The sequence below is a fragment of the Pinus tabuliformis genome, chromosome X (assembly GCF_031772625.1).
Source record: "Pinus tabuliformis cultivar Carrire ecotype Pingquan chromosome X, CPIR1, whole genome shotgun sequence".
Taxonomy (NCBI): Eukaryota; Viridiplantae; Streptophyta; class Pinopsida; order Pinales; family Pinaceae; genus Pinus; species Pinus tabuliformis.
In genome coordinates, this window is record NC_142308.1 from 287,066,951 (window position 1) to 287,091,314 (window position 24,364).

General features: G+C 37.0%; 2 protein-coding genes across 4 annotated transcripts; one reads left to right on the top strand and one right to left on the bottom strand.

The window, feature by feature from the left end:
- Window positions 1-2: 2 nt before the first annotated feature.
- Window positions 3-20,226, bottom strand: LOC149139526 (glutamate receptor 3.3-like). 3 transcript variants are annotated; one of them, XM_089452662.1, is made up of 4 exons: window positions 19,335-20,226; window positions 1,272-1,303; window positions 772-1,178; window positions 3-688 (listed from the first exon to the last, which is right to left on the bottom strand). In XM_089452662.1, the coding sequence occupies exons 1-4, from the start codon at window positions 19,415-19,417 to the stop codon at window positions 56-58; spliced, it is 1,155 nt and encodes a 384-aa protein (XP_089308788.1). In that variant the 5' UTR covers window positions 19,418-20,226; the 3' UTR covers window positions 3-55. The 3 variants fall into 3 exon arrangements, with proteins under 3 accessions (XP_089308788.1, XP_089308789.1, XP_089308790.1); XM_089452663.1 differs by having other exon boundaries at window positions 772-1,070; window positions 19,335-20,223; XM_089452664.1 differs by having other exon boundaries at window positions 772-1,043; window positions 19,335-20,222.
- Window positions 8,683-15,798, top strand: LOC149139527 (glutamate receptor 2.7-like). The gene is made up of 6 exons (XM_089448385.1): window positions 8,683-10,672; window positions 10,837-12,137; window positions 13,004-13,284; window positions 14,552-14,583; window positions 14,677-15,083; window positions 15,166-15,798. The coding sequence occupies exons 1-6, from the start codon at window positions 10,405-10,407 to the stop codon at window positions 15,796-15,798; spliced, it is 2,922 nt and encodes a 973-aa protein (XP_089304511.1). The 5' UTR covers window positions 8,683-10,404.
- Window positions 20,227-24,364: the final 4,138 nt, after the last annotated feature.

Genomic DNA, 24,364 nt, shown 5'->3' on the forward strand with positions numbered 1-24,364 from the left:
GCAAAACGCAAAAGACAGGTTTTGGTTAAAGTTCAAGAATTTTGGGAATGTCTGCTCATTGTAATGCGTTTTGTGGAACGTCTACATTTGACTCAGTCGTTGAAACGGGTTGCGTTCTGCTTGGTGGGATTTCTTCTGTTATCTCAGGCGCTGAAACGGTTGAAGAGCGAGCATTTGTGTTTTCGTCTGCGTCTAGCACATGTGCATGATTCCGGAAGGAGAAGCTTCCTGTGGGCAGCGCACTGGTTCTAAAAGGACTGGTTCCATGAGCGGAAGGGCTAGTTGTGAAACAGGGGGTAAAGCATGGACTGTTGCTCGTTCTTGAACCCTCCTTTTGGTCCACGTAGTTCAAGAACGATTTCATATCTGTGGTCAAGGACTTTAAAGACTTCCCGGCTGATTGATCACCCATTTCCCCAGGGCGCTTAACATTAGGATCTCTCTTGAAACCGTAGAGAAGCCGGAAAATGCAGATAATTAGAGCTATCAATGATGCCCCTCGTGTGATTGCGTAACGACCCCAGAAAATCTGAATGCCCAACGGATCGGAATTTGCATTTCCTCCGGAATCCGTGCAGACAGTGCTACTAAACCACTTGTCTTCAATTTCCCGTATTTCTTTATCTTCTGAGAAAGATAGAACAGCCCTGGAAACGTCAGAGACAAGGCGAGAACCCTTGGGAAATACCTGTGCAGAGGATCTGGTCAGATATTGGGCATGGAAGAAGCGAAATGCACTGTAGTTTAGAAAAATGGTTTGAAGGAACTTACAAAGCCGAAGCCTCCAGTCCTGTGGATAGGTCCAACCGTTGTATACTCGCATTGAGAAGCTAGAACAATGCGAACGTAAGGAATCTCGTCGAAAATTGCAGCCACCCCATTCTCTGGGCCCTTTGCGAGAGCCTCTCCTGCTTCCTCTAGTGTCGAATATGGTCGGAGATTTTCTTTGGCGATGCCAAACGCCGGATCCTGCAGGACGTCACCTACGAAAGACCCTTCCTGATACCCTACTGCTACTCCACTGGCACTGAGAGACGCCACATCTTGAAAAGTAGGTTCCAGTTGTGAAACTGTGAGCATAGATGTCAAACTAGCCGTATAGCTGGATTTCAAAATTAGAACTACAAATAGCCATATTATAATCACAATTTGGGACAAATGGCTCAGTAACTTCTCCCCTGCAGTACAGTGGACCAGTAAGGCTGAAAGACATTCAAATGGGTCATTCTAAATGGTGACAAGGCAATTTAGTTCGAAGGAGAATAACTTACAGTGTGTGAAATACAGCGTCGATAACGAAAACCTGGAACGGCGGGGCGAATGAAGAAGTTAAAAGATTGGGCTATTCTAAAACAAAAAGCAGAGGAACAAAATACAGACAAAAACAGAGTATGTCGCAAATGTCAATTAGAAACTAAAACTCATAACAAAGCGCGCATCAAAATATATTTGGATTTTGATTTTCAGAAGTGGAAATACATTTACGATTAAAACAGAGGCTGCTCTTCTTTTTAGCCATTGTAAAACAAATTCTACAAAGGAGTACAAACAAGATCTATAAAATTCTACTGTGTCTCTCTGTTTCACACACTGTAAATACTACGTTTTTCTCAGTGAAATATTATTTACACAAACTTGCAGCTATTTAACTGCTAAGTGTTTCACACACAGTAAATACTATGTTTTTCTCATTGAAATATTATTTATACAAATGTGTAATTATTTAACTGCTAAGTGAAGACATACATATTCTATTTGATTGCTAAGACTAAGAAGACATACATACTCTACTGTTCTGGTTTTGAACCTGTGAAGACATATATACTTTATTTGATTGCTAAGTCTACGAAGACATACATACTCTACCTGCTCTGGTTTTGAACATGTGACTTCTTAGGAGGAAACACATGCTCTTAACCATTAGGCCACTCAAGTTGTAAACCAATATAATAATAATACATTGTTAGACCAGAGCATACATAACACACAACGGATTTATACTTAGAGACTTAGACGGCAATAGCAGAGAATAATTCATAGAGACAAACAAATGGAGAAACAACAAGATTACTCAGTCAGAAATAGCGGAATAGATAAAACAATCACTGGAGAACAGAAATCACTTAGCATTACATAACAGGCTTGGGCCTTGGCTTGCCTTCCTTGGCCAGAGAAATTACAAATTTATAGAGTTGGAAGAAGGATCTAGAACCCTGCATGTGATTCATAAATTTGGCTTCACACTTAAAATTCTCCCACTTGAAGCTAAATAAGAGTCGTCAAGTCACACCGAGTCCTACCATGCCTCTACATAACTCATGTTTATTTCGTGGTAGAATCTTAGTGAGCATATCAGCAGGGTTCCTATCTGTATGGATCTTTTCCAAGGATAATTGTTCTTCCTCCAACACATATCAGATCCAATGGTACCTTAAGTCAATGTGATTGGTTTTTGAATGAAATGCTTGGGTTTTCACCAAGTGAATGGCACTTTGACTATCACAATATAACACATACTTGTCCTACTTTATTCTTATCTCTCCTAGGAATCGTTGCATCCACAACATCTCTTTACAAGCTTCTGTTGCAGCTATGTACTCTGCTTTTGTTGTAGAGAGGGCTACTATTCTTGGTAACCTTGACACCCAAGATACTGCTGCACCTGCAAATGTATACAAATAACATGTAGTGGACTTTCTGGTATCCATATCTCCAGCCATATCCGCATCTGTAAGTCCTTCAAGCACAGTCTCATCATGACCAAAAAATAAACAATAATGACTAGTACCCTTGAGATACCTCAAAATCCATTTTACTGCTTGCCAATGTTGTTTTCTTGGATTGGCAAGGAACCTACTCACTACTCCCACTGAATATGCAATGTATGATCGTGTGCATACCATGGCATACATCAAACTGCCAACTGCTGAAGCATAAGCAATCTTGCTCATCTCTTCTTTCTCCTTGTCATCACTAGGACATAATTCAATACTCAGCTTGAAGTGGGCTGCAAGGGGTGTACCAACTGGCTTGGCATCCTTCATATTAAACCTATCAAGCACCTTCTTGATATATTTTTCTTGTGACAGCCACAACCTTTTGTTTTTTCCCGTCACGCATAATCCAAATGCCCAATATCTGTTGTGCTGGTCCCAAATCCTTCATTGCAAATTTGCTACCCAAATCTTTCTTCAACCTATTGATCTTATTCTTATCATGCCCAACAATCAACATGTCATCCACATATAACAATAATATGATATACTTTCCTTGATCATACCTCTTAATATAGACACAATGGTCAGCTTCCAACCTCTGAAAACCATGTTCCAACATGAATGAATCAAATTTCTTGTACCATTGTCGAGGTGCTTGTTTCAACCCATAAAGACTCTTCTTCAACCTACAAACAAGGCCTTCTTTGCCTTTTTCTATGAAGTCTTCTGGCTACTACATATAAATTTCTTCCTCCAATTCACCATGAAGGAATGTAGTTTTTACATCTAACTGTTCACATTCTAGGTCTAAAGCAGCAACTAGACCAAGAATGACTCTAATGGATGACATTTTAACAACATGTGAGAAAATTTCAGTGAAGTCAATACCTTCTTTTTGGGCAAAACCTTTCACCACCAACCTTGCTTTATACCTCTCCTTCTTTTCGTCACCTTCATGCTTAATCCTGTACACCCATTTGTTTTGTAGAGCCTTTCTACCTTTTGGGAGGTTTACCAACTCCCAAGTTTTATTTTCCTGCAAAGAGTTCATTTCTTCTTCCATTGCTTTCTTCCATTCTTCACTGTGCTCAACTTTACAAGCTTCTTGAAAACAATTAGGTTCACCTTCATCAGTCAACAAAATATAGTTTGAAGGAGGATACCTTTGTGAAGGCTTATGAGGCCTAGAAGATCTGTGAACCAACTGTGGTGGTGCATTATCAGGTTGAATCTCCTGTAAAGGTTCCTGCAAGATTCCTTCTTCTTGTTGTTCATCATTTTCCACTTGTTGTTCTTCATGCTCCTGAATTTGCTGTTCATTTTCTTGTATTGGTGGTCTATTTTCCTGCTGCTCTTCAAACCTATCAATAACCTTCTTGACCTCCAACTCACCTACAGTCCTCTTGAATATTTCTGACTCATTAAATATAACATCCCTGCTTCTAATAATTTTATGTTTAAGTGGATCCCATAGACGATAACCAAAATCTTCATCTGCATATCCTAAAAAAATGCATCTCATAGATTTATCATCTAGCTTAGTTCTATTTTCTTTGAGAATATGTATGAATGCTTCACATCCAAAGATTTTCAAGTGAGAATAATTCAAAGTCTTACCAGTCCAAAATTCTTCAGGGATATCGCCATCCAAGGCTGTAGTTGGAGATCTATTTATGACGTAGCAAGCGGTCCTGACTTCTTCAGCCCAAAAATTCTTCTCCAAACCAGAGTTGGACAACATACTTCGCACCTTTTCCATAATGGTGCGATTCATCCTTTCTGCGACACCATTTTGTTGAGAAGTACCAGGCATAGTCTTCTCATGCTTTATGCCAAACCTGTTACAATATTCCTTAAATGCATTTGAGCAATATTCTCCAGCATTATCTGTTCTTAAACACTTCAACAATTTGTTAGTCTCTCTTTCAACAACAACATGGAATTTTTGAAATATTCCAAACACCTCACTTTTATTTTTCATAGGATATTCTCAAACCTTCCTCGATGCATCATCTATAAATGTTACAAAATATGATGCTCTTCCTAATGATTTGATGTTAACAGGCCCAAACACATCTGAGTGTACCAATTCTAACACATTTTTCTTTCTGTCATGGCCACCTCTAAGGAATGAAATCCTTCCTTGTCTACCATATATACAATGCTCACAAAGATCAAGATTGTAGGATTTCAAACTTGGAAATAAATTTTTACCTACAAGGATTTTTAAGCCCTTCTCGCTCATGTGACCTAAACGCTTATGCCACAGATCTGCTAAATTTCCTTCTTTTGTGACAACAGCCAAATCTGATTTTCCTATCAGTGTCTTCAATGTGTATAATGTTCCTGTCTTGGGTCCTTTGGCCACGATCAATGCACTTTTGCTAATTTTCTAGCCTCCTTTTCCAAAGCTTATCGAATAGCCTTCATCATCCAGTCGTCCCATAGAGATTAAACTCATGCGCACTTCTAATACATGCCTACCCTATTTCAACAATATATCTTGTCCATCTTTCATCTTGATCTTGTAGGAATTTACAGGGTAAGTTCCTCAGAAAGAACACCAAAAGGACACCGCTCACAACCAGATCACAGATCAATACACCAGTATTTTTGACATGGTTAAAACCCTCAAAGAGGGAAACAGTCCACAGCCTGAGCCAACGCGGCCACTTCAGGCAATTTATTAATCAAAGAATGAAAATTTACATAAGCTTCTCTCATGCACGGATTACCCTACAAATGACCCTCCATGCGCTTAAAATAGAATTCATGGACCAATCGGGTGTCAAGCCACGGATCAAGTGTCGGTAATACCGAGGAGAGAATGAACCGTCGGATCACTACATATCGTGACCGTCGGATTGTAAGTTACAAAATGTACAACGGTAAAGAAACACACTTTACCTAAATCTATACCTAACTCTATACTAGACCAAGTTGTACTTAACTATTTCCTATGTGTCGGAATATCCTAACATCCCCCCTTAAGAACAACTTGAGATAGGATTGAAGGATTTACAAATATGACACAATAGGAGAAGGAAGGAGGCATTAGAGCCTATTTTAAAAACATAAATAAAATATAAAAATTATAATTATTAATTAAAACATTTTGATTAGATCAAATTACATAAAAATAAAAATAAAATTAAAATTAAAATAATTATTAATTATCAATTATTAATAATTAAACTAACATAGATTCATCTTAACTCCGGATCCACCAAAAGCAAAGATAGATTAAAACACCCATCAACCTTAAATCTTTTTTAAATCTAAATTTTGGTTTTATTGTAAAAGAATAAAATAAAAAGTAGTTTCAATAAGTTTTTTTTTGTAGGTAAGCACCCACGGGGGATTTAAACCAGTGACCTATCGCAAGGAGTGCCTTAACAGTGACCTATTACAACATCTCTACCACACTGGGTTGGAGGGAGTCTCTCTGCATAATCAATAATTATTAGTTGGATGGTAAGGTTTTAATCTCCACTAAATATTCTAGAATATTTTCTATAGTATACACAAATGAAAAGTTTATATTTATATTCAAAGTACTTATGTTTTTTTAATCAAATTGGTTAATTAAAAATAATGTCATACGAGCAAGTGCCATATAAAATAAGGTATGTTTTTTTAGAATGTAATATTGATAGCCCATGATATTGTAACAAAAGCTTATTTAGAGATTAAAAATCTCCATGGTAAAATAGAAGTAAATATCCATTATTAATAATTTTGTTAATGTTTTTTTTAAATATATATGTATATGTTTAACTTATATATGAATTCTTTTATAATAATTATTAATAATAATAATCAAAAGAAATATATATATGTGATTAATCCGAAAGTTCACCTTGAAAATCACTATCGATCACTAAAGTCTGAAATCAAAAATAATAATAATTTAAAACAAAATTATAATTAATTAATATTAATAATTTTTTTAATTTTAATAATATATTATAAATTTAAGTAAATGTCATAGATATCTATTAATATTTCTTAATCATTTAATTCATATAACAGTGTTAAATTAATAAAAATAAAATCTTTATCATAATTTTATATTACTATAGTATTAAATTGATAAAAAACATAAAAAAATATTTATATCGTTACCAGATAATAATAGTAAATTAATAAATAAATAAAAAATTCTTATAGTGTATATAACTACTTTATAATAATATTAAATTAATAAAATATATTACCAAATTTATTACTATTTTATTATTACCTTTCCATCACCATTAGCAAATTCTCTAATAAGGCTTCGTATAAGAAAAATATTAAAACTTCCAATCATTGGTACAACAAACACTGTAAGATTGCCAGGAAAGCAATCAGAGAGGCCTCTAATGAAAGCATTAAGCTCCATAATATATGTATTTACAACGCTCTCATTAAGATGAATAAGAGGTCATATATTAATAAGAGACGAGCATATTCTCCACCTTTCTAAAGTTGAACCCAGAAAATTTTGACAGAATGTGTTTGTTTGTAAAACTAAAGATAATCATTCTATCGCCCTAGAAAATTGGGATAACTATCTTAAGAAGTTATATGACTCTCTGGAGACCATGGGCACCATATTAAACACTCCTATTAAGGATGATATTTTTTCTCTCGAAGATGTTGAGACTGGGATTAATAAGATCGATAATGGGAAAGCCAAAGATATTGAAGGTTGCCAAGTTGAGATCTTTAAAATGGGAAAATCTATCCTCATTCCTCATCTTTACAAGCTTCTCAATTTGGTTGTAAAGCATGGCTTCCCTAAGCTTTGGACACAAAGCGTTATTGTGCCTATCTTCAAAAATGAGGACAAAAGTGTTCCCTCTAATTACATGACCATTATGATTAGCCACATCCTAGCCAAGCTTTATCGGTTCATTCGAGAAAAAAAGCTTAGCCTTTGGCTTGAGAGCCAGGGTAAAAGAGCTAAAGGGCAAGCTAGTTTTAAGAGACATCACTCGACCATCGACCACCTTGTCACTCTTAGGATCATCGCAGAGGAATGTCACAATAGCAAAACCAATCTCTTTTGTTGTTTTGTGGACTTCAGAAAATATTTTGACACTGTCCCCAGAGATAGGCTCTAGGAGAGGCTTGAAGAGATCATGGTTCTTCCTGAACTAAGAATTGTTGTAATCCGTCTCTACGAGACTGTCATTGCCAAGCTTAAGACCAACGAAGGGTGGTCTAAAGATATTAAATGCAATATCGGGGTTAAGCAAGGTTGTCCCCTTTCCCCTACCCTTTTTGGTATTTACATCGATAAACTAGAGGAGTGTCTGGAAACTGCATGCTGCAAAGGCACCGAGCTTGCTGGTATTATCATTACTCTTCTCCTTTATGCTGATGATATCGTTCTTCTTGCAAGGAGCCACGATGACCTTAACAAGCAACTTAAGACTCTTCATGTCTACTGCTCCAAGATGGGTATGATGGTTAATACTAACAAGACTAAAGTCATTATCATTAAATCCAAAAAGATCACCCATGGTAGTTTTGTCTATGATAACCATTGTCTTGAGCAGGTTTCTTCTTATAAATATTTGGGTATTAACTTTCCTCATCAGCTCAACTGGAATTATAGCATCGAGAAAAGAATTATTGGAGGTTGGAAAGCTTATTATGAGCTTGAAAACAATTGTAAGTCGGTCAATCTTTACATTTGGAGTAAAAAAAAGTTCCTCTTTGAGACTCTCGTCCCCCCTGTTATCTTATATGGATGTGAAGTTTGGGGTTGCAGTATATCAAGGAGTCGTGGAGAAAGATTGAGATGATCCAAAAGCAATTCATAACCCATGTCCCCCATTGAAAGTGCGGCTATGTTTAGATATCTTATGTATAAGAAGAAGCTTCACAATACGGAATCCAAGAGGCTCCCAAAAATTACTTCTAAACTTTAGTCAAAAATCCCACCTGCGCCTCAAGCGCAGTTGGCATTAACCTTTGGGGAATTAAGGAAAAGATCATCATGGGAAATAAGGACAATATCAAAGATACTATTACCTCGAGTTTTAAGAACAAGATGTAAGATGCTAAAGAGTTGGAGGGTAAAAGGAAGCTAAGGTACTATAAAGAGGTGATCAACCTCACCCTTGATAGCCAAAATTATCTCTCTGTGTTGACTAGCACTAAGAAGAAAATAAACATCGCTAGGATTAGAACTAACTCTCATGAGCTTCGGAGTGAGACCGGGCGGTAGTCTACTCTCAAGACTCCCTGGGACGAGGACAATAGAATCTGTCAGATTTGTGATACTAAGAAGGTGGAAAATGAAAAGAACTTCCTTTTAGACTCTTCGGCTCTTGCCCACATCTGCTATCAATTCCCTATCATCAGCCACACCTCCAATCTCCTTGACTTATTAAGTCAACCCAACTATAGCGATCTTGGAACACTTCTTTCCCTACTCCTTGATCACAAAAACAAGATTTTGAAGAATGACAATTAGACTCTCTTTTCTTGAGGTCTCATAGTGGACATCATCCTCATCATCATCATCATCAATATAAAGTTTAAAAAAAAAATCATATCCTAGCTCCAACATATTCTTATAAAACTATTTTCATTTCCTCACTGCAATCTATTATTTGAGCCAAGAAACTCATTTTACAGCCTAGTATGATGTGTAATTTTGTCTATCCATTATCAAAATTGAAATTTTACTTTTATCCATCCGAAAAAATAATAAAAATAGATGATAGAAAATATTTAACTAATATCAATTCAGGAAAAAAAATACACCTTAAAAAAATTAAATCCCTCCAAACCTATATTAAATCCATATTTAATATTTAACTTTTGTGTTATACAACCATCTGTGATTGTCGTACAACCCTCGGCGTTCACTGGCGTGCTAGTGGAATATTCATCATATTTGAATTAAAGCATAGCCAGAGAAACCGATTGAACTCATTTAATGACTTTTTAAACCAGACTTTGAACAGTATAGTGTCGTCTGTCAAAGTCTAAACCTAATTCCATTGTGTATTCTATTGACTGTCGCAAAGAACGTGAAGAACCCCTTATTTTTTTAATATCTGTCGACGGTGAGGTTTCCCATGTTCTCATAAGAATAAACCCGGTGACGTGATGGAACCTCCAGGTTCTCATAAGAATAAACCCGGTGACGTGATGGAACCTTCTGAACTTATATCTATGGCAGATTCTAGAAATTCCTATTTCTTAGACTATAGAATTCTAGACTATAGAAAAGTAAATGCTGGTTGATATGTTAAGTGTTTACTTTTCGCTCTCTCTCACAGCACGCTAATTGAGATAGCAACCTGGAGAAAGAAAGCTAAAGGTAAATGCCTGGCAACCAGCATTTACTTTTCTATAATCTACGAGATAGGAACTGCTGGCAGATTCCGGCTATATTGAGAATTTCCTCATAGTTAGTAATTGATTATTTTCTTTATGGTAGATTTTTAAATATTTTAGGTATCTACAATCTACAGTAAACAAAAAAATAATTAGTAATTCACCATTTTCTTAATTTTATATTTCTAAAGATTCTTACAATCTACCATCCACCCAGACAACTGGGTTCCCAGCAGCAGCCTATATAATATATATATTATGTAACATCCGTTTGCAAGCCTATATAATATATAGAACATCCGTGTGCAAGACGGGAAAAACAGGCAGCGAATCTGTGCAAATTCAGATGGAGGGCCAAACTCTGGGAAAGTTTATGATTTTCTGCGTTTTAATATGCAATATTGGGAGCTTTCATTGTAATGCAACCCAGAACGATAGAGTGGTAAATATAGGCGTTGTCTTGAACAACAATTCATGGGTGGGAAAAGTGGCCAAAACCGCCATTGAAATATCAGCGGAAGACGTTAACAGAGACACCCCGTTGCTCAACGGCTCTCGCTTGGTTCTTCACTTTCGTGACTCGGGAGGTGATGCGGTTGTGGGCGCCTCAGCCGGTAAGTTACATCTTTTCTGTTTTTATTCCCTGCCATAGATGAAAACCCATTACAAATTCGCAGAAGAAATCAATCTGCGGTATCTTTATTTTTTTTCTTTTTTCAATATCAGTTTCTCCATCTTGGTTACGAGTTTGATGCTTAGTTTTTGTGGGCAAATTCAGCGCTTGATCTCTTGGAAAGAGAAGTGGTGGCAATAATTGGACCACAGAAATCTGTCGTTGCAGAATTCGTATCAAATCTCGGCGATGCAGCCCAAGTACCAGTTGTTTCCTTCTCTGCTACGGATCCCTTGTTCTCCAACCACCGATATCCGTATTTTGTTCGCATGGCACGTAGCGATGCCATACAGATGAAGGCGATTGCGGCTCTGGTTCAGGCTTATGGCTGGAGAAGAGTTACTGCTGTTTACGAGGATCATGAATATGGTTCGGGTGCAATCGCCTCATTGAGTGAAGCGCTCAGGGATGTTGGGTCGGAATTAGAATATAGATCAGCAATATCGTCAACTGCGGACGGGGACGCCATAAGAATGGAGCTATACAAATTAATGTCGATGCAATCAAGAGTTTTTGTTGCCCATGTCGGCCCTTCTCTCGGTTCGAGAATTTTCATGGCGGCCCATGAAATAGGAATGATGGATGCTGGTTATGTTTGGATAACTACAGAGGAATATACCAGTCTTTGGGATGTTATGTTGAATGATTCTACAACTGACTCTATGCAAGGTCTCCTAGGAGTCAAAACTTATATTCAGAATTCCAGCAATCTTGAAGATTTCACTAGAAGGTGGAAAAGCAAATTTAGAGTTGAAAACCCAGATGAAGAAAAGGCTGAGCTCAATATCTACGGTTTGTTCGCATACGACGCCGTGTGGACGATAGCTCGAGCAATTGGGAATTTGGGAACTGCTGGTTTTAATTCCTGGAACCCCATAAAACCTCCACCATTCGCTGTTGGAAATACAACAGGTTCGACAGAACTTGGGGTGTTTCAGGAAGGACCACAGTTATTGAGCGAGCTCCTCAAGACAAATTTTAGAGGTTTAAGTGGGGTCGTTCAGATGCACGATGGGGAAATTGTGGGTTCTACTTATGAGATTATGAATATGGTGGGTAACGGCTTTCAGGTCGTTGGGTATTGGAATAATAATACTATTCCCAATCTTGGACCAGTGATTTGGCCTGGAGAATCCACATCAGTGCCTCAAGGGTGGGTACAGCCAACTAGTGGTAAGAGGATGAGAATTGGGGTTCCCATAAAAGATGGGTTCACTGAATTCGTCAGAGTAAAATTCGATAGAAGTCGCAACGAAAGCCAGGTCACTGGTTTCTGTATAGATGTGTTTGATGCTGTTTTGAGTCGGCTTGACTATGCACTGCCATATGATCTCATTCCTTATGCAGAAGAGGGCCAAAACCGAACACATTCCTATAACGATCTTGTCCATCAAGTCTACATTAAGGTCCGTTCTTTGATTCTTAGTTGAATTGCAATTTCAATTTTTTTTAAAATGTGGTTCACTTTAACAATTTGGTTTTTAGGTTCGTCCTTCCTATAACAATCTTGTCCATCAAGTCTATCTTAATGTTTGTTCTTTGACTCTGGGTTGAATTGCAATTTCAACTTTTGCTTTTTTCCAATGTGGTTCACTGTATTAATGTGATCTTGTCTATCAAGTCTACGTTAAATGTCATTCTATAACCATCTTGTCCATCAAGTCTACCTTCAGGTCTGTTTCTTGATTCTTGGTTGAATTGTAATTTCAATTCTTATTTTTCCAACATCTTGTCCATCAAGTCGAGCTTCATGTCTGTTTCTTGATTCTATCATCAAGTCTACTTTCAGGTCTGCTTCTTGATTCTGGATTGAATTGAATTTCAATTTTTGTTTTGTTTTTTAATGTGGTTTACGGTATCAATTTGGTTTTTCCGATTTTATCTATTAAATTTATTAGCTTCTGGATCTTTTCCGCTAGGACCAGATATTTATTTACTTCATGCATTGTATCTTTTATAGGAGACCCTTTGATTCTCCAGCTTTGTATAGACATCAGTGTACTTAATAGTCCCTTTGACCTACTTTATAGTTATTAGTTGGACATAAATATAATTATCTTATCTTAACTTATCTTAAATATCACAGCACAAATTTTAATCATGTAAATTTAAATATCACAATACAACCCCATTATATAAACAAACATGTCACCCCACATTTAAATTCCCATGAAAAAAAAAAAACATACCCACCACATTACCTCGACAGATTTAAGATTCAATTCTTTGTTATTTCACTCTTGTCGTTGCTGATTTCGAATTTTCTGGACAGGAATTTGATGCAGTAGTGGGGGACACCACAATCTTAGCAAATAGGAGTAGGTTTGTTGATTTCACGCAACCGTATACAGATTCGGGTTTTGTGATGGTTGTACAAACCAAAACAAAGGCAGCGAGTCACACGTGGGCATTTATGCTGCCTTTCAGTCGAGGCCTGTGGTGCACAACAGGCGTATTCTTTGTATGCACAGGAATTGTGATATGGCTGCTTGAGCATAGAATAAATTCCGAGTTTAGAGGAAAGCCCAAAGACCAAGTGGTGACTCTGCTCTGGTATTTTACTCTGTATTCTTATATCTGTAAACTGTTTTATTTCTATGGTGTAGTTGAGGGGTGTGCATTCACAGTTTGTTTGTCATAATAATGCTTGAACTCTTTGGAGATTGAACTAGTTTTTTAAAAAGTTTACCGGTGGACATTTTATACATATTATATTTTCTCATTTTATATATATTATATTTCTTTTAGTAATGTTTGAATTATGAAATATGTTGGAAATAATCTCAATTACTACATTTAATGTTAATAAACACTTTATTTTTAGAGTACAAACAAATTTCTAGAGTACAAACAAATCTAGTGGTAAATTTTATTTTTAAGCTGAAGCAACCTGAAAGCAAATGAAATTTTTTTACCATGCTCTGTTTTTCTTCCATTGATATTTGTAAGATGCAGTCACATCTGTAAATCAAAACCATAGAAATATCAATGCCCAATAAAAATGGTTGAACTGCCCACTGTGAGTTATAAATACAATGTTGAACTGCCCACTGTGAGTTATAAATACAATGTTGAACTGCCCAACGTGAGTTATAAATACAAAGTTGAACTGTCTAATGTGACTTTGCATTGCCCTTAAATAATATGCATTATTATTATATTAATTTACAGCTTGAGTGGGCTTAATGGTTAAGAACATGTGTTTCCTTCTAAGAAGTCACAGGTTCAAAATCAGAGCTGGTAGAGTATGTATGTCTTTGTAAACTTAGTAGTCAAATAGAGTATGTATATGTATGTCTTCGTAGAATTAGCAGTCAAATAGTTGCACTGTATATGTATTTCTTCATACTTGGCAGTCAAATAGAGTATGTATGTCTTCATAAACTTAGCAATCAAATAGCTGCATGGAGGTGGATCTCTGGTCCCACAAAGAAAGGGCCTGATGCACCAATTTAGTGTCTGGCTATCTTAACCATATATAAAAAATCAAAATTTATGTAAATAATATTTCACTGATTGAAAAAAATATTTACTGTGTGAAACAGAGAGTCGCAGTAGAATTTTGTAAATCTTGTCTGTACTCCACTGTAGATTTTGTTTTACTGTGGCTACAAAGAATAGCAGCCTCTGTTTTTCTCGTAAATGTATTTCCACTTCTGAAAATCAAAATCCAAATATATTTTGATGCGCGCTTTGTTATGAGTTTTAGTTTCTAATTGACATTTGCGCAATACTCTGTTTTTGTCTGTATTTTGTTCCTCTGCCTTTTGTTTTAGAATAGCCCAATCTTTTAACGTCTTCATTCGCCCCGCCGTTCCAGGTTTTCGTTCTCGACGCTGTATTTCACACACGGTAAGTTATTCTCCTTCGAACTAAAATGCCTTGTCACCATTTAGAATGATCCATTTGAATGTTTTTCGGCCTTACTGGTCTACTGTACTGCAGGGGAGAAGTTACTGAACCATTTGTCCCGAATTGTGATTATAATCTGGCTATTTGTAGTTCTAATTCTGAAATCCAGCTATACGGCCAGTTTGACATCTATGCTCACAGTTTCACAACTGGAACCTACTTTTCAAGATGTGGCGTCTCTCAGTGCCAGTGGAGTAGCAGTAGGGTATCAGGAAGGGTCTTTCATAGGTGACCTCCTGCAGGATCCGGCGTTTGGCATCGCCAAAGAAAATCTCCGACCATATTCGACACTAGAGGAAGCAGGAGAGGCTCTCGCAAAGGGCCCAAAGAATGGGGTGGCTGCAATTTTCGACGAGATTCCTTACCTTCGCATTTTTCTAGCTTCTCAATGCGGGTATACAACGGTTGGACCTATCCACAGGACTGGAGGCTTCGGCTTTGTAAGTTCCTTCAAACCATTTTCTAAACTACAGTGCATTTCGCTTCTTCCATAGCCAATATCTGAACAGATCCTCTGCACAGGTATTTCCCAAGGGTTCTCCCCTTGCCTCTGACGTTTCCAGGGCTGTTCTATCTTTCTCAGAGGATAAAGAAATACGGGAAATTGAAGACAAGTGGTTTAGTAACACTGTCTGCACGGATTCCGGAGGAAATCCAAATTCCGATCCGTTGGGCATTCAGATTTTCTGGGGTCTTTACGCAATCACAGGAGGGGCATCATTGATAGCTCTAATTATCTGCATTTTCCGGCTTCTCTACAGTTTCAAGAGAGATCCTAATGTTAAGCGCCCTGGTGAAATGGGTGATCAATCAGCCGGGAAGTCTTTAAAGTCCTTGACCATAGAAATGAAATCGTTCTTGAACTACGTGGACCAAAAGGAGGGTTCAAGAACGAGCAACAGTCCATGCTCTACACCCTGTTTCACAAGTAGCCCTTCCGCTCATGGAACCAGTCCTTTTAGAACCAGTGCGCTGCCCACAGGAAGCTTCTCCTTCCGGAATCATGCACATGTGCCAGACGCAGATGAAAACACAAATGCTCGCCCTTCAACTGCTTCAGCACCTGAGATAACGGAAGAAATCCCACCAAGCAGAACGCAACCCGTTTCAGCGACTGAGTCAAATGTAGATGTTCCACAAAACGCATTACAATGAGCAGACTTTACCAAAATTCTTGAACTTCAACCAAAAGCTGTCTTTTGCGTTTTGTGACATATAAATTCATTAGGTTGAATCCCTAGAATTCAGCTGTTGGTTTCATAATCTTTCGCTACAAAATCTTTCTAAGTTGTTGGGTGCTTTTTTATTCGGGTTTAGGCTCACCAAGATGTACATGTTTGTTCTTTGGAAATCATTTTTATCCTAACCAATTCATCTAAAAATTTATTTGAAAAATGGAAATCAGTTTTACATAATAAAAAAAAAATTGATTTAAAATTCCAAAAAAGAACTTACTTAGTTGAGTTTCTGTTGTTAAATATCTCACTTATCAAAAAAAATTGAGAATCAACGAGTTTCTGTTGTTAAATATCTCACTTATCAAAAAAAATTTGAGAATCAAATCTTTTTGATGCCTTCGAAATTAGTTCTTGCTAATTTGAAAAACAAAAATTACTTAAAACCTTGAAGACAAAGTTTGACAAACAAACTTTGTGTTATCCTTAAACCATCACTTTCTCAATGAAACAAGGGAGACAAACAAACTTTGTGTTATCCTTAAACCATCACTTTCTCAATGAAACAAGGGAGCCACTGCCGTGGCGGTAGTCCCTGCCGGGGTCTGCTACAACAACATAATACAAAGGCTCTGTGCAAAGGTGGAGAATGGAAAGCAAAGTACAGGGAAAAAAAGAGAAACTACTCTAAACAGTACAACGGGTAGAGGAAAAAGATTTCTTAAAAAGAATATTACTCACCATTCAAAGATACTAAACAGAAATACATTATCTGTATCTATGATGATATAATTACAGGATACGAAGGACGTAGCATGTATTTAATTTTGAAATAGAACGATCCAGACATTTTTGACTTTATTTAGGTAATTCAGACTTTTACTAAATAGCTATGTGAGTTATATATATGTTATCTTTATGTTTAAATTACTATTATTATTATACTCTATTCCAATTTGTTATTATACTAAATATGTTATTATACTAAATAGCTATGTGAGTTATATATATGTTATCTTTATGTTTAAATTACTATTATTATTATACTCTATTCCAATTTGTTATTATATTTGTAATGTTCAGTTTTGTTGTTAATATTATGATTAAATGGTATCACAAGTCCAAACAGAGTAATATGCACGGTTATTGCCAATCGCCAATGCTCTAAGACTAATTTAATGTGTCTGATACTCATTTCGCCACATTATTCTTCATTAGCAATTCCACAAAATGCTATTTTTAATTAGCAGATGTTGCAGATGTTGGTGAATGAGGAAATATTAAATTTGAAGTTTGGAGGAGATATTTAGAGATCATATGTACAAAACGGTGAGACAAAAAAAAATTACACTTCATCTTACAGTCAATAATTCCCTGGCCGACTGATATCGTACGGAGGTTGAATGACAAATAAGGGTGAAAACAATTGCGTTCGTTTATTTAAAAAAAAAAAACCTGAAATTGTTTCAACTTTCGCAAAATTATACACTGGAAGAAGCTTCACAACTTGTTTGGCTCTATTGACTTCACATGTTGCTAATTATAAATTATATTACTATACAATTTATATTATACACTGGAAGAAGCTTCACAACTTGTTTGGCTCTATTGACTTCACATGTTGCTAATTATAAATTATATTACTATACAATTTATTGATAAATACGTATCAGAATTAATAAAAATTAGAAACGTGGTGGACATAACTTTTGGAAAAATGGTTCGCGCTTCTGGCGTTAAGGTGATCTGTCAACCACTCGTTCACAGTGAAATACATCAACATGCATGTTTACCAGATGTCGCCAACACAGTTCAACATTTGTTCATCTTACCTCATGGCGCGGACACTTGCAGTGGCATGGTCGCGGTGGAGTTGAAGGCTTGATACCAATTGTCTTCTGTGCAAAAATCTTGTGACTGGTATTCTTCCGACCTCCTTTGAAGATTGAGTAGAAGTGATTAAAGGAAAACTTCATAACATTGCGGCCTTATTGTCTAATCTCTGCAGTCATGAATATTCATCCTGGGAGGCCTTCTATCTGAAACATTTGGCATTGCATTCTCCAGTATTGCAAATTCACGAAGTCTTGAAATTGATCACTGAAATTTCAGCCAAGGGCAACTTCTGATCTCGGTCCTGAGGTACAGCAGTGAGGGTTTTGCTTGTTAAGACATTGTGATCACCTTAAAGCAGCAGTTTTTCTTGAAGTCCAAAATTCTGAGCATAAGGACCTAATTACATTAACCTCTGTGGCAGTCTTTAGGGCATATATATATTTCTTCCTGTACATGCATCTATTTTTGTGTAGAGTTGACCTCTGGGCATCAACGGAGCAATAAACTTGTTGCCTGTGGTTTGAAGCTTGAATCAGCAGTGCCTACTTGAAGATCAGCGTCACTGTTGACAAGGATCCTGGTATCATTTGGGATTGCACACCTCTATCATTTGGGATTGCACACCTCAGATAGGAGTAACTTAACACATGTATGTTTTAATGATCTGAATCATGCTTCTTATGCCTTAGATATTAATGCTTGGAGCTATGGGATATACATTCCTCCTTGCCATAATTACTCCTGCATTAATGCAGTTTTATTACAGATTGATTGCTTTTACTGCATATTTGAAGTTCAAAAATCTTGGTGTTATGGGACAAACTTGGAATAAACTTCAAACCAACTAAATCTGAGAAGTATAACATGAGGGACAGCGACTTCTTTTTCTTTATATCTGCTTCTTCCTGTGGTCTGGTTTTGCCACTTGTTTTATTGCAAGAATCCTGGATGCTGTTTGATTTGTGTCCTCAATCTGTGGTTCGGACCTTGATTTCGATGCTTCTGGGATGCGTACGAATCACGAAGATGAAACCCTAGTCTGATTGAATTTTCGGATTTTATTACTATTTTGTTGATTTTTAGTTGTTCTTAATGAACAGTTCTGTGAAATGCAGGTGGGAACAGCCTGCTAAAGGGAAACAGTTCGCTGCTGCTGCTTCTGCCTTACTTTTGTAGCACTGGAATGTGTAAGTGGCATTTTGAGTTTCTTGCATTCCATAGAGGATTTAAAAGAAAGAAAAATTTCCCAAACCCCAAAATAATTCTACAGAAACATGCAATTTACCGAGCAACAAGAGTTTGATACTCCAACATGGCTGTCTGACAGAAACCAAAGAATGGAATGCGCAGCGCCATTTTTTGAATCTTGCATTACACAGAGGATTTAAAAGAAATAAACCAGGCGCCATTTTTGGTTTCTTGCATTACACAGAGGATTTAAAAGAAATAAACCCTACCTCCATTATAGTTCTAAAGAATCATGCAATTTACATAATAGAATGTGCAGGCGCCATTTTTTATTTCTTGCATTACACAGAGGATTTAAAAGAAATAAACCTACCTTCATTATAGTTCTAAAGAATCATGCAATTTAGAGAAAACATCATGCAATTTACTAAAAAGAATTGGCAATGCTATCTATATTTAATTTAGATCATATACACAAGACGGGCTACATACCTCTGTTCTGGCCTCATCTGATGACTTGTGTATTTTAGCACGACGGGCTGCCTTCCCCAATTTTCTGAGCCAGGATCGCCCATCCATCCTTTTCTGCATCTCCTGAATCATCTTGATAACAAATCAGTTGTCAATATCCGTTTGCAAAATGGAGCTGCTCCTCAAGAGTATGTTGGGTTGGACTCTCTGCAAAAACATTTAAATTAGTTTCAGTGCCGTGAAGAGAGTGTACTCCTTCCCTTGTTAGTTTCAACTAGACAAATGTGGACGCCTCTGCATAGACTTCAAACATCTGGCAAAAACTGAATCATCTTGATAACAAATCAGTTGTCAATATCCGTTTGCAAAATGGAGCTGCTCCTCAGGAGTATGTTGGGTTGGACTCTCTGCAAAAACATTTAAATTAGTTTCAGTGCCGTGAAGAGAGTGTACTCCTTCCATTGTTAGTTTCAACTAGACAAACGTGGACGCCTCTGCATAGACTTCAAACATCTGGCAAAAACATTTAAATTAGTTTCAGTGCCGTGAAGAGAGTGTACTCCTTCCATTGTTAGTTTCAACTAGACAAACGTGGACGCCTCTGCATAGACTGACAAACGTGGACGCCTCTGCATAGACTTCAAACATCTGGCAAAAACATTTAAATTAGTTTCAGTGCCGCCTCTGCACAGACTTCAAACATCTGGCAAAAACATTTAAATTAGTTTCAGTGCCGTGAAGAGAGTGTACTCCTTCCATTGTTAGTTTCAACTAGACAAACGTGGACGCCTCTGCATAGACTTCAAACATCTGGCAAAAACATTTAAATTAGTTTCAGTGCCGTGAAGAGAGTGTACTCCTTCCATTGTTAGTTTCAACTAGACAAACGTGGACGCCTCTGCATAGACTTCAAACATCTGGCAAAAACATTTAAATTAGTTTCAGTGCCGCCTCTGCATAGACTTCAAACATCTGGCAAAAACATTTAAATTAGTTTCAGTGCCGTGAAGAGAGTGTACTCCTTCCATTGTTAGTTTCAACTAGACAAACGTGGACGCCTCTGCATAGACTTCAAACCTCTGGCACATAGACTTCAAACCTCTGGCACTTGCAGCATGCAGGACACTCCATGCACGGCACGGAGAACAGGCCTAGAAAGAATTTAGGATAAATTGAGTTGTGCGATAACAGGGCACGGCACGGAGAACAGGCCAGAAAGAATTTAGGATAAATTAAGTTGTGCTATAACAGGGCCAGAAAGAATTTAGGATAAATTAAGTTGTGCGCACAGCCGGCCAAGTGAATTAGGATAAATTAAGTTGTGCCCACAGCCGGCCAAGTGAATTAAGTTGTGCGCACATGTTGTACGCACAGCCGGCCAAGTGAATAAATTAAGTTGTGCGCACATCGGGCCAAGTGAATTAAGTTGTGCGCACATCGGGCCAAGTGAGGCGGGCAATAATAAGAGGGTGAACTGAAAATTTTGGTGATAATTTTGGTTAAAGTTTTCTAGCGGACAAAGTACCCAGCATAAGCTCAGCTGTACCCAGCATAAGTACAGTGTAAAGTTTGCTTAATCACTACATAAGCCCAGCGTACCCAACATAAGTACAGCGTAAAGTTTGGTTAAACAGTGATTACCCCGCAAAAATGAACGGTCAACGCGCAATTTAATAGCAAGTCAATGCCCTATCGAACGCCATAGTCCCTGCTATGCCGGAGGCAGGGACTAATAACGAAATACATTACAAATGCGTTATTCATAGTCTATATATGAAGTAATAAGGCGCCCAACCCCTCCAGCAGAAATGACTAATGTATTCATTATAACAATTAATGGCAGAGTTTCTCAATCGATCCATACTGCAGACATTCATAACGAGTGAATACCAACCAAAATACGTCTTCCTTGAAGGGCAAGCTCTGAGTGACTAGAAACTCGTTGGAGAATTTGAATGGCCACATTATGCTTTCCTTCTGCATCGTAATGGCGCCAACGTATCTTTAACTTCTGAAGAAATATGTGGCTGGTAAGCTATTGGTATATTTTCAAGGCTTGTAGATTTATGTGCGAGACTAAACATGTCAGGACATATGTGGCTGGTAAGGTGTTGGTATATTTTCAAGGTTCGTAGATTTATGTGTAAGAGTAAACATATCAATTTCTGCATTTTAATGGCTATAACTTAGGTTTAACTTCTTTTCCAGAAATATGTGGCTGTATAGGTATTGGTATATTTTTCAAGGTTTGTATATTTATGTGTAAGAGTAAAGATATCAATTTCTGCATTTTAATGGCTATAACTTAGGTTTAAGTTCTTTTTCAGAAATATGTGGCTCCATAGGTATTGGTATATTTTTCAAGGTTTGTATATTTATTTGTGAAAGTACACTTATCAAGTTTGTTTCCGATAAAATGGATTATTAAACAAATATTTTGATTAAAATTAATTTAAATTAGATTGAAAAATAATATAAGGTTATTAATTTTTATTATATTAATTTAAATTTATTTAGAAATTATATTATGTTGAATATAATTATTTTAATTAATTGTATAATTTAAATTTATTTATTTAGAAATTGTAATGTTCTAAATATAAAATTGGCAGAAAATAGTTAGAAATTTAAGTTTTCAACGCAATAAACAATTTGTATAAAAAAAAATTACACCAAAACCAAGAAATAGAATCTACAACTGAATAATAGACAATATAAACATGCAAAAGATCTCAATCTTATTTTATTAATATGTAAATAAGCTCGTACAAGAGGAGGAATATGGTTGAGATGATGGCCTCAAATAGATCTATAATAACGTCACAACTAGTCTCCAAAACAAACTGAAAATCAATAAACTGCAACCTATGAATAATAGACAATATAAACATGCAAAAGATTTCAATCTTATTTTATTAATGTGTAAATAAGCTCGTACAAGAGCACAAATATGGTTGAGATGATGGCCTCAAATAGATCTACAATAATGCAGTCACTGGCCTCCATAACAAATTGAAAATCAATAAATTGCAACCTTTGAATCCTTAATGGATCCACCAAGGGAAGAAATGGGTGCTCGTCCACTCTCACTGTTTATGTTCGGCGCTACTGTTCAAGTAGAGAACGGGGTTCTCAAAACCTCACCACAAAGGCAATACACAAATCCAAAATGTCTCCAAATGCCCTCCTCCTCCTCTTTTATATATTTGATCGGTAGATCTCCAAGCCTCAAGAAGCACCTTAATTTATTTTTTTATTATTCTAGAAGTATTTATTTCACTTAAGTCACATTTAGGCCTTTTCCTCCAATTAATTATTTTTCCTTAATTAAATAACTAATTAAAGTCATTTTTAATTAAGAAAAATGGTAAATCACCCACCATACTCTCTCCAGCCCCACTGGAAGTCACTTCTGAGCATCCTATCATGTAGATATTCTCGTTTTGGTTCCAACGATCTATTACACTAAGGTGTTCCATCAAATAATCTTCCCGGAATGCCACCTCGAGCATAATTAATTAAGTTAGGCCCCATAATAATGCTAATTTTTTAAATTTGTCGAAATGCAATGGAACGAAAGGCAAGTTGTGCGAATGATGGGATATGTTAAGCGAATGCCATCAGATCCCATAGAAACTCCTCAAAACTCTTTCGAGACCCCAATGATGTAATCTTCTCATGCGGCCTCGCCATCACATACCTTAGAAACTCATCCTGGTTGTATTATAGAGGAAAATAACAATGGGGACATGACATAAATTATATTATGTTTGAAGGTTATTATTTTCATTAATTAATTATATACATATATATATATATTGTAAGCTTGGTGGTACCTTTCCATTAGTTTTCTAACATAAAGCAGTTTACATCTATATGTCTGAAGGTTAGGTGGCCTCAACCTGCCTTGAGGGAAATCAGGGTTGTTGGCCACCTAACTGTAAAATATGTCATCTGGAAACAAAAAAAATAATAAGTCTAACCAGCCACGTTATATATGTTTGAGAGTCTTTGTTCTTCCTATTTGCTAGATACCTATCAACATAACTACAAATATGCCTAAAAATTTGAAACTACTTCATACAAAACTATAACCAGGGATGTACTGCCACTACTCATCATTAGTTGAATCCATCGGAGCAGGGTCCTTCACAGTGGAACCTGGAAGCTCTGTGTGGGGAATACTAAGGATGTGTTGCTCTATGAAGCTGAGCCGACCATTCTGTTGCTACAATTGAAACTCTTTAGTATAATCAGAATGTCTATGGGAGGACAAATGCATATCAGGTGGAAACAGCTCCAAGGCTTTGGCCAGAATGCTCTTCATCATCCAAAACAGGTGGATTGTTTGTTTATATTGAGAGGATTTGCCACGAGTGTGTCTAGGTCTAGGAATCAAAGTTTGCCAATCTTCTAAATCAATTTTGAATCCCTCATCAGTTTGTTGTATCTATTCTTCTCAAACTGCGATAAGTTGCTTGACCGGATTTGAACTGCTTGATTGGTAAGCCTGAACGGCTTCCTGAATAATATGGGAGGTCAATTTGCGCTCACGCACAGTCCCCCAGATGAACTGGGTTGATTGCTCTGAGAAGGGGAGGCTTCCCTCTGTTTCCCACGGTCATTTCTTCCTTTACCAAAGGCCCAGACCATCTTTCAGCTCCTACCAAGCAAATGTTGTCCTATGTCGATATCTGGAGGTCAACCCAAACAAAGTCGAAGCTTAGAAGCATGACGTTGCCAAGGGTCACTCCAGCTCTGCAGACTTGCCAAAGAAATTACAAAAGAAACCAACCAAATAAGAAACCATCTCTAAAGTGTGTTGTCAACTGGCAGCCAACACAGCGTTACGAACCTGCTTCTACCATTGTTCCACTAGAGCAACACATACAGAGGATGTGTTGCTCTATGCAGCTGAGCCGACCATTCTGCTGCTGCAATTGAAACTCTTTAGTATAATCTGAATGTCTATGGGAGTACAAATGCATATCAGGTGGAAACAGCTCCAAGGCTTTGGTCAGAATTCTCTTCATCATCCAAAATGGGTGGAC

Bases quoted from the DNA above. Each gene is read 5' to 3' on its own strand.
- LOC149139526 (XM_089452662.1), bottom strand. From the start codon at position 19,417: ATGGGCGATCCTGGCTCAGAAAATTGGGGAAGGCAGCCCGTCGTGCTA. The intron at 1,304-19,334 runs GTATGTAGCCCG...CCGCCGTTCCAG, and splicing joins CAGATGAGGCCAGAACAGAG to GTTTTCGTTATCGACGCTGT. The intron at 689-771 runs GTAAGTTCCTTC...TCCTCTGCACAG, and splicing joins GGACTGGAGGCTTCGGCTTT to GTATTTCCCAAGGGTTCTCG.
- LOC149139527 (XM_089448385.1), top strand. From the start codon at position 10,405: ATGGAGGGCCAAACTCTGGGAAAGTTTATGATTTTCTGCGTTTTAATA. The intron at 12,138-13,003 runs GTCCGTTCTTTG...TTTTCTGGACAG, and splicing joins TCCATCAAGTCTACATTAAG to GAATTTGATGCAGTAGTGGG. The intron at 15,084-15,165 runs GTAAGTTCCTTC...TCCTCTGCACAG, and splicing joins GGACTGGAGGCTTCGGCTTT to GTATTTCCCAAGGGTTCTCC.